This window comes from Rutilus rutilus (genome assembly GCF_951802725.1).
Source record: "Rutilus rutilus genome assembly, chromosome: 17".
In the NCBI taxonomy this organism is placed as follows: domain Eukaryota; kingdom Metazoa; phylum Chordata; class Actinopteri; order Cypriniformes; family Leuciscidae; genus Rutilus; species Rutilus rutilus.
Window position 1 is genome coordinate 22,649,731 of NC_140230.1, and position 10,836 is coordinate 22,660,566.

Here is a 10,836-nt window from a genome sequence, read left to right on the forward strand (position 1 = left end):
CATATCAGAAGCCACTTATCACAAGCTCCCCTTAAAACAGAGCTTGTTTAATATGTGTCGGCATCACAAATCCACACAATGTCCCATTCTGGAGTGAAACATGGAGTGTTAAGACATGCGATAAGTTTCATTAGGACAATTACAGAATCCTAAACCTCAAACCCCTAACAGTCTTTCAATATTTTGGTCTCGTTTATTATTTATCAAGTATGTTTATGTTCTGGCTGTGTGTGTGTGTGTGTGTGTGTGTGTGTGTGTGTGTGTGTATGAGCAACTGAGCGAGAAAGTAAGAGTGTACTTTTTTTTTCTTTTTTTTTTTGATTAATTTCCGAGGCCCATCATCGCATCAGCAATGATGTAAATGTTGGCTTAAGTCTTTCTTCTTTTTTTTTAAGTCCTCCTGAAGATCAGTTACCTTCCAAGTGACGGTAACAAAGGCATATTTTCCCAAACTCTCTCTGTCTCTGTTATTCCTGTGTGCCTGTGTTTGAGTGTGTGCAAGGAGAGAGTGTGGTGAAGCTCTAATATTCATTGAGTGTGTGCCATTTTGAGATTTGGCGCCGTGGGTTTTGGCAGACCTCCTGCCAGTGGGCGGCACCCGAGGGGCAGGGGCTGTTTGCGCCGAGCACCAGCCGTCCCAAGGCCTGGTTTTTAGTAGTACGGTCAAAGTCCATGACCAGGAACTCGATAGAGATGTCTGGCAGCAACTCAGCCGGTACATCATAGATGAAGGATTCATTAAAGACGGGGTTGAGTGTGCTCTTCTTCACATGCGTTTTCTTTTTGGCAATGCGCTTGTGGCCATAGAACACGTTTAACTTCACATATGGATCTGGGACACAAGATAAGACAGGCCATTTGATTAGATATTTAGAAGAAAAAATACTTACATTTCATATTTGAAAATATTGCATTTAATTATACACTATCTGTAAAAAGTTTAGGGTCTGTAAGATTACAAAAATACATTTATTCAGCAATTTAGCAAAATTGTCAAAGACATTTATAATGTTAGAAAATAATTATATTTCAATTGAATACTGTTCTTTTGAGCTTTCCATTTATCAAAAAATCCTGAAATGTATTACGGTTTCCACAAAAAATATTAAGCAGTACAACTGTTTTCAGCAGCGATAATAATTTAAGAAATACTTCTTGTGCTCCAAATCAGCATATTAGAATGATTTCTGAAGGATCATGTGACACTGAAGACTGGAGTAATGATGCTGAAAATTCAGCTTTACCATCACAGGAATAAATTACATTTTAAAATATATTTAAATTGAAAATTGTAATTTCACAATATTGCTGGCTTTTGATCTAATAAATGCAGCCTTGGTGGTCATTTAAGATTTACTGACTGACCTCTTATTATCTTATTATCTTACTGACCTCAAAACATTTTAACAAAATTGTACACAAGAAAAAAATATATGCATATATACTTACTTCCAGATTGCCCAGTGATGTCCAGTTTTGGAAGGTGTTTCGCTTTTAACACCACCACGCTGAGTCTGTGAGAAACAGGTTGATAGGACAGAGAGACCAGCAGCTCTCCACGGCTTACACACTGGAGAAATCAAATACACAGACACAAAAGTCAAATAAATTGCTTCTCTTATACATTCTTAATTGCAAGACAACCATTTTTTTTTTTTTTAGACTAGGTTTAATATTGAGGTCTTAAATCAGCTGAACATTTAAGAATAAGACCATGGGTCCTTTGTGTACCTCCACAGTACTGGAAGAACTGCAGCATAAGCAGGTAAGTGAAAATGTCATAGCAGCTCTTCTACGCATTAGCAAAGTAACAGATGCATTAATGATAAGTGCAAAATGACCGGGGCTGATAACTCATTTATAACTTGTTTTCCATTTATCTTGGCAGCTCAACTTGTTGAGTTTCGGTTCGTTTCTGTGCGGAGGCACGAGGAGGCTTTCATGTATGTGCCAACAGGATTGTCTACGCATCATCTAAACCCACTCAGTGAGCAGGAGGATAAGCACATTTATCAATGACTACAAACTACAGTAGGAGGATGGGAGTGATGATTCAGTGCTGAGCTCATTTAAGTGTCAGACTTATAAAAAGAACCCAGATGAATCAGTCACACAGCGACAGCATGAATAAAATGCATAAACTAATTGTTAAAATTAAACTGAAACATGTGTTTAAGGAAAACTAAATGTATTTAGCTTAAAATCTTCAGAAGAATCTGACTTAAATTACATTAGTTATTGTTATTGATGGGTATAAACTAAACTTACAGCAATGTTCTACTGTGTGGTTGTTTTAATATTAGCTTGAAATATAATATATTATACATAATGTAAAAATATTATACATGTAATGTTATGATATTTCATATAATAAAAATGTAAAATATTTTATTTACTTAAATTTTTTTCATGCAGTACAAATTATTTTCAGGAAATAACTGTTGAATTAAATCTGAATTAAATGAAAACTGTTTAATTAAATCTGAAATGGGCTCTAAATAAATACCTTCCTGTAGCTTAAACAGTAGAGCATGGCACTAGCTATGCAGTGCCAAGGTTATGGTTTGATTCCCAGGGAAAGTAAGAACTGATCAAATGTGTACCGTGAATTCAGTGTCAGTCATTTTGGATAAAAACATCTGCAAAATGTACCAATATTTCAAATAATATTAATTATAATAATACAAACAATTAAACAAAAACCTTAAGAGGAATTAGACTTAAGTCATCGTAGTTATTGTTACTTTGAGGGTTTTCTTTTTTTTTAAATATTAGCTTGAAATATTATGCTATGTATCTGGGTTCCTTGTGTGTATATATACTGTATATATATATATATATATATATGAACATTTGTATTGTTTGTGTTATGCTCGCTCTCACCTGCATACTTCTCTTCGTGATCTGTTGCGTAATATGGACCCGGCCTGTACTCGGGTCCACACCTGCCAGAGGAACCATCGCCTCCCCAATCACATCGTCTCGTGAGAACCGGTCAAAGCTCAGCACCAAGAAGTGCAAAGTGAGATCCGACAGGGAGCTGTACGGCACACCATAAAATGTGAAGGTCTCATCAAAAGCAGGCTCCAGAGTCTTCCTCAGAACACGAGTCTTAACACGATGTTTCTTCTCTGGGAGAATGGTCATCTTCACATAGGGGTCTGCGCTGCCCACTTGGCCTTCCACTGCCGGTAGCCCCCGAGCTTCCAGGATGGTGACCACCAAGGCCTTCTTAGGGAAGTTATAGTCGATTGCAATGCTGAGGTCCCCCCTGCTGGGCTCATCGGCAGGGGTGAAGGGTGTAGCTGTGCTGGAAACTGTAGTACTGGAGGTCTGACTGCTGCTTGCAGAGCTACTGTCCAGACAGCAGTAATCCGCACGCACGGGAAGCTCCCTCTCCAGCCTGGGAACCTCGTGGCCACTTTCCCCGAGCCTCATCTGCATTTGTTTCTCTCCCAGCATGCCGCGTTCTGCTGCCGAATCCATATCTACCAGCACCACTGGGCGGCCCTTGCTGCCTTGAGCCCCATCAGTGGTCTGGGACCTTGCCTGGCGTGCCACCCTAATGATCCTCTTGCTGTTGGTCAGCGTGTCAGGGTAGATGCTCATTCCTTTCAGCATGTGAATAAACTTGTACGGCGGGTCTGTGAGAGGGTCGCTGTGTTCCGATTGGATGCCATGGAGCTTGTAGTTCCTCCTGTTGTAATGTTTCTGACAGCAAGTCCACATAAAGATTAACGCAAAAACTGCAACAACCAACACACCAGCACCGATAAACCCCGCCAGCACTGGGGACATATCTAAAAGAGAAAAAACAGAGACGGAAAAGTAAACAGACTGAAAAACAACTTCACACAGATCACATACATTTTTCTACATTCACCAACAGTCTAAACATACCTGAAGATGTTCACAGGCTTGAATCTTAAAAAATAAAACAGTCTTTCTCGTTCTAGAATCTAGATGGCTAAAGCACAACAGCTCTGAAAATGCAGACTGACAAACCCACGGAAGACTTGCTCTAATATCTACCTCATGCCCACTCCCACCCGCATGATGCGGAGGAACACAATCCCACGCAGAGACAAACCACTCTATAACAAACTACTGCATCCGGTCTCACTCTGCAACATAGGTATGAAATATCATGAAATCCTATCATATGTATCTAGGACACCTATCTAGGTGTCTTTACGCTTCTGTTCTGTATAAATGTAATGCCGCATCAGAGCGTTTGCCAGTCACTGCCCTGTAAATGCATTTAATGGTGTGCTATGTTAAAATGTTGTTTAAAAGCACCTCATATGCTGTAAAGTTGGCCTTTAGAAGAGGATAGAATAGAATGTCAGTTGAGAGAATATGTATATATACAGTATATATACACACAAACACACACACATATTAGTGGTGTAAGTTTTAGGGTCACTGTTTCGGTACGGTTCAGAATGTGCTATGTTCAAAAGAAAAAAGGACTGCTATCAAATAAAAATTAAGAAAACAAGAACAAATAATCGAACTACAAGCAACAGCACAAATAAATACAATAGAGCAAAGGTACAAATAAAATAAACAGTGCTTTACATGTTTTTCAGGTAGGTCTAACAGTAGTTTTCAGGTACAGAAATTGAATAATCAAATGTAAAATAAAGATTAATCCTTATTAATGTTACAAAAAGCTTTTCAGTCAAGAGTAGTGAGTGATTTCCTTTTGTTGTTTGATTAACATTAAAAACACAGACAGCAGCAGGAATATTGGGCTGCTGATCTTACGATTGATTGATTTTTTCATTTTTGACAGTTGACCAGAACTGACTGAGCTGGCTTATCTAAAACCAGGAAGTGGCCGTGCATATAGTCCATTGCGATAAATCGTGCTGCCCTAACTTAAGACATATTGACTATGTTAATCTTTGCTAGGATACTCTAGCCTGGTAATACCAAACTCTGCTACTTCGCTTTGCTTCGTAGACAGAGTCTGGCATGGCATAATTGAAAAGCGTTTTCTTTCTCGCGGGGAGGCGCTTGTCTGAAGTTTAAAATCATTGGTTCCCGTAAGCCAATCACATAACGTTTGGTTATGGCGCGTGTTATGCGCATGCTCAGCTGCATCTAACTTCCACTGTAAACACATGTATGATGCGAAAACAAAACCATCGAGCGAAATACCGGAGTGGACATGGCTGTGAATGACTTTTGCAGATTATGTGAAGTAAATCTACGCATCCACGGTACAATCAGTGTCTACGTCAAGGCTCTCAGCCCACCCTCTGTTCGTTGATTGGCCGGCTGTTTTCAGGCCGGAGGAAAACGGAAAGCTATTACGCTGTCTCAGACTGAGTACAGAAGCGAAATGAAATTGAGCGGAAGTAAGAAGTCTGACGTAGTCAGGCTAAGGATACTCACCAAGACAGGCATTTTGACATCATTTTTGTGTGAATTTGCCCGTTCAAGCGCAAGAGTTGAAAGAGAACTCAATATTTGTGCGCAGACGCGGCTTTCCGAGTGTTCTCAAGTTCTCATTCGTATCTTCTTGCTCTTGAATTTTTACATTGCCATGGCTTCAAACATGCGCAAATGAGTTTAGTTTAAATACAGATAGCAACGTGTGCTGCTCAGGTCTCACCAGCGCTCACGCGCAATCAACACTCTGGTGATGACGGCGTAAATGACTGGTCATGTTTGAGCAATGAGCATACAGCATACAGCACTCGCATTGAACAAAGTTTACAAAGAGTGACTGGTTTGTCCTTATTTTTTGATCATCGCTGTTGTGACATATCGGGAAGCCAGAATGCATATACATTAGCGGAACTCGTTCTGTCTGTTTTACACGTTATTTTCAACAAACCATGTATGCGGTTTCAGATTTGAGATGGTACGAACCGATTTGAGAACGAATGTATGTATGTATGCTTGTGAGACTTTTTTTTAAAGAAATACATTTTTATCCTAAAATTTGTATCTGATCAAAAGTCAGTAAAAACTATTTTACAGAAGATTTGCTGTTATATTTCTCTTTCTATTCATCAAAAAAAGGATCATGGTTTCAACAAAAAAATATTAAGAAGCTCAACTGTTTTCAACATTGATAAAAAATCTGAAGGATAGTTATTACTAGAGCTTTCTGTCCTTGTGTTGTCAGGACACAGTGACATAAATTAAGACGAAGATTGATGACAGCAGAACAGAAACAGAAACAGAATGTTTGTGTATGTTGCTGATATATGGCGATTGTAAGATGAGCTGCTCAAACATGGTTTGATTAACAATGAATCTTTATGCTTAAATCCACGCTCTATCCACCCCACAATGCCATTTTATAAGGTCACAGTGACCAAACTTATGAGATCAGATGTGAGATCAGCAGGTTTACTGGATGCCTTTTTTTTTTATTTATTTTTATTTTTTTTGTGATGGAGGAAGACAAAGATTCAGAAGAGAATGTGAAGGTGAAGGCAACAAAACATCAAATAAGAAGAGAATAGTCATTACAGCCAAAAAAATAATAGCATGATGGAGCTACAGCCAAAATTAACAGCACAAGGCAGACAGAAAGAGATATTTGCCAGTGCTCCACCCAGCATGTTGTTCTTTGCTCTATTACTCTCACCAAACCTCAGACAAAGACCCTCACCCCACTTGCTAGATGACGCAAGACTTGGGTAGGCTCCAAAAAAACAGCTGCTCCAATTACCTGGAAAAATCCCATGGGCCATAGATGCGCATGAACCAAAAACACACGCAAACAAAGAGGATAGATAAATGAATGAATGAGATATTTATATAGCGCATATCCTACTACTGTACACCGAAATTGCTTTACAATCAATGACAGGTTTCTCTCCTCAGCCACCACCAGTGTGCAGCATCCACTTGGATGATGCGTTGGTAAACGCTAGCCACAGTACACACCAGCTATAGGTGGAGAGGAGAGAGAGTGATCGAGCCAATTCAGTTGATGGGGATTATTAAGAGGGCTTGATTGGCAAGGACCAATAGAGGGAATTTTTACACCCCTACTGTTTACGAGAAGTGCCATGGGATTTTTATAACCACAGAGAGTCAGGACCTCGGTTTTACGTCTCATCCGAAGTACGAAATACCCACCTCACGCACACTTAAACAGTTTTGCTAGAGTTTTTTAATCAATGCAGTGAGAGTAAAAGTCTCTGACCACCAAACCAAGACATCTCTATGATTAAATTCTTGGTGTATTTCTCTTTATTTCTCAGGATATAAATCAAAATAACATCCCTTTAGAGCCCTGATAGGTGTGTCTAGACTGTGGACACGGTAGAGTGATCAAATATCAAACATCAGAGATGATCTGTCGTGGGTGATGATGGTAGCTTAATGCTTAACTTGGATTAACCTTCGATTATGGATTGAAGGATGGGGAGACCTGAGAGGATTGCTAAAAGAGCCCTATCAATGTTACAGCAATCAGTGAACTATAAGATCCTTCATATAAAAAGCATCCACTAAATGACAAACAAGCTGTATGTAGCTGAAAATGACGGGTTCAATGTTATGTGCTCTGACTTTCCAATACCAGGTAATGTCCATTTACATCTACAACAGCAATACTGTCTTCAGCAGTGGAATCAGTTCAGGTCAGTTTACCAACCCTGACTGAAATTAGTACTGCCAGTTATTCCAGCACTATGGTCTCAGTGTGGATGTCAAACCAGAATGATGCAGCAAAACAGAAAAACCTCAATCTTGACCCATTTAAAGTCAGAATGTAACAAGTAGTAAGAGCACTTTTCTTCTGTATTGTGACGTGTAATGGATTATCGTAAAAGAAAAATTTGCAGGGCTGGAACTTGATTGGATGGAGGAAGATGTGAATGCGAGCTTGCAGTCGTTTGTAAGAAAGAGGCGATGTTTAAGCAGACTAAATGATTGGAGAAGTCACCAGAGAGAAGTCTGGTTTTACTAGAAGATCAAGTGATGACCGTCTAAATAAAATTACGATGTTAAAAAAATAAAACATTCATGGATATTGTTCACAATAAAATCATTAAGATGCATTTAGAAAATAGGGTTAAATTCCATTTTTCATGTAGATTTTAATTTATAAAATTAACAACAGGTTAACTGGTTGTATCCCATATAAGATAAGATCTGTTATCGTAAAACATGGCAAAAAATGATTTTATATGCACAATACTGTCTTACAAGATTCTAAAATAGGTCCTTGTGTAAATCGTGCTCAGCCCACAGTGAGGGTGGGTGAAGAAACGGTGTCTGGAGCATAAATGTCTCTCGGAGACTGATGCCAGATGGAGGTGGGCACTGTGGTGCCAGCTGGTGCTGGCATCAGATACGAGGACACTCCTTTCCGTCATGCTATCTCACACCCTCAGACACGACACACTTATAAAAAATGAATATATCTTAAAATATAATACTTCATAAATCGGTTTTGTAATTCAAGTGAAAACATAAAATATAACAATCAAATTTGTCTTCATTCAGATGTATAGAGAAAATCAATTCTGTATTATTTTGATTTATACTAAAAATTAATGTATTTACAAATGCCCATAGGGGCATTAAAATAACCTAAAACACCTTAAGATTTCTTTTTTTCTTTTTCTTTGAAGAACTAGGGTTCCCATTCTCTGTATGAATCAGGTTCATTTTAAAAGTGTAATTTCTAGACATGAAATGTCATATTAGTAAAATCTTATAACTCCATGGGCATTATTATAAAGAGTGTACATTTTCCAAGTTATGTCAAGCTCTAAAATATTTTATTGGGTAGAAATTTTAAGTAAAAAAATATTTATCCAGTAAATCATGAACGACGGGAAAAGTAACTGTGGCTTTGAATTTTGCTGATATTGTGTGGCCTTGGAGTAAAAAAAAAAATGGTACCAGCTAAAGAGCAGCTGAGCAAAAGATGTTTTTTTGTCCATGATACAAAAGTCTGGGACATGAGGGTGTGTAAATGATGACAGAATTTTGGGTATTAGAAATTGTTCTATAGGAGGGTTTTGAACAAAATGACTAACAGCATTCACCACTCCTAAAGACAGCACACATTTGTATAATTGTACTTTTGACTCAAAATCTTTCAGTTACTGATATAGAGCCCGTATGCTCAATTCCAGCCCATATAGCTGGTGATTTTGAGGACACATGGGTGGAGACTGTAATCCCAGCGGTGCGCGTTATTAACAAACAAAGAGCCCTCGGGTCCAGTCCGGAATAGACATCACGTCATTCCTGCTTCAATCTCACTGCGCAATGTGCGCATCACTCCATTAAAACACTTTAGCATCATGCATTCAACGTCCACAAACGCTCGCTATATAATAAATCACTACCTGAACAACAGATAGCCTACTGATGTCGGTTAAATAGTATGACTTCCATTTCTAGAAGCACTCTCCAAAATAAAACCCGAAATGAATGATATCTTAACCAGGTCAGGTGTATCCATAACAAGTAGTATTCATATCACAGGCGTGTTGGGATGGCTCAGGCCTGCGCTATAGGCTACTCACCGTACACTGCGCTTATTTCAGTGATCTCAGCCATTTTGAGGGTTGGGCGCGCTGCGATTCGGATAACAGCCGTGGAATAAACAATAGATGTCGACGGTCCTTCGTTTAGCTGATATAATGTGGATGTCTACATCTCTACAGTACGTGGGGTCCTCTAGTCTGGTCCGGTCCAGGCCGTTGTGGGATGCTGCGCCCTGAAGGATGCTGAGCGTCAGGATGCACTGCGTCAGATTGAGAGTCTGACCGTAAGTACCGCCCACCAGCAGCGAGCATCCAAGGATCGCACCGTCCCGTATTTTCCAGCGTTTTCATATCCGTAGAGGTACATTTAAATAAAAAAAGGGGGGGCGAAAAAGATCTCTAACAGTTTTTTTTTTGGTTTTTTTTACTTTAAGACCATGCAGCAGCTTGGTTTAACGTGGTAGTTATGGTTATGCACTTTGCAAAAATACGGTAAGATTAATGTATGTTTTATATGACATGAAATTAGAATACTAAAAACCCATGTTCAAATATCCATACTTCCTTGCAGTATGTTAAATTAGTAGGATGTGCAAAAATGGAGTTGACAGTAGGCAGTTCCCAGATGACCTGTGGAAGGGTTTCCCAAATGGGTTCACCAATAAGGGAACTTCAGGGGGTTTGTGATTGATGAAACAAAACGTAAAATTAAATAAAAGCAATCTAAATAAAATGCTTACTAAAAAATATTACATGTTCTTTGTTTATCTGCAGGTCATGAGACCATTAATTGTCATTAGAGAACCATGAACATGCAATATTTCAGATAGATTCAGATTAAATGGTTTGGCTGACAAAAAAAGTTTGGTAATCCGTGATCTTCTGCATCTGCTGAGATTGTGTACTTTGCAACCCAGACCATGGGTTTTCTATCCCATGAGGCTAGAGGGGTGCTATAAGTACCAATAAAGTTGTTCTTTATGATTGTTGTTAGTGAATTGAGCCAGGTTAGTGCCAGGTGTCATATATCTTCTAGCGGACAGATATTACCCGAGTTTACTTTTCGTAATATTTTTTTTTAATGTAGGGACCATTGTATGGAATAAGACACTTGAGTGTGCGCTGTATTCTGAATATAGTCACGGCTGAAGTAGGGCTGAACCATGGTCCCGGTCCCGGAACACATGTTTGGAGGCCCCCCTCAGTGGCAGACCCCTTATATATTATCCTACAATCAGCAAGTGGGATTTGAAAAAAAATATTTAGCAAGCACATATCTTGGAGGTGTTTTGCCATGAATATATTCACAATATAGCAGAGCCTCTAGCAAAATCTTTTAATTAAATACAATTCGTAATAT

The 10,836-nt window shown here is 38.9% G+C and overlaps 1 protein-coding gene across 1 annotated transcript; it reads right to left on the reverse strand.

The window, feature by feature from the left end:
* Window positions 1-270: 270 nt before the first annotated feature.
* syt11b (synaptotagmin XIb) lies at window positions 271-9,766 on the reverse strand. Its single transcript, XM_084386011.1, has 4 exons — window positions 9,516-9,766; window positions 2,884-3,800; window positions 1,450-1,570; window positions 271-832 (listed from the first exon to the last, which is right to left on the reverse strand). The coding sequence occupies exons 1-4, from the start codon at window positions 9,547-9,549 to the stop codon at window positions 522-524; spliced, it is 1,383 nt and encodes a 460-aa protein (XP_084242137.1). The 5' UTR covers window positions 9,550-9,766; the 3' UTR covers window positions 271-521.
* Window positions 9,767-10,836: the final 1,070 nt, after the last annotated feature.

Bases quoted from the DNA above. Each gene is read 5' to 3' on its own strand.
- syt11b (XM_084386011.1), bottom strand. From the start codon at position 9,549: ATGGCTGAGATCACTGAAATAAGCGCAGTGTACG. The intron at 3,801-9,515 runs GTGAGTAGCCTA...TTTCTCTTTTAG, and splicing joins TGAAATAAGCGCAGTGTACG to ATATGTCCCCAGTGCTGGCG. The intron at 833-1,449 runs GTAAGTATATAT...CTTGTGTCCCAG, and splicing joins CATCACTGGGCAATCTGGAA to ATCCATATGTGAAGTTAAAC.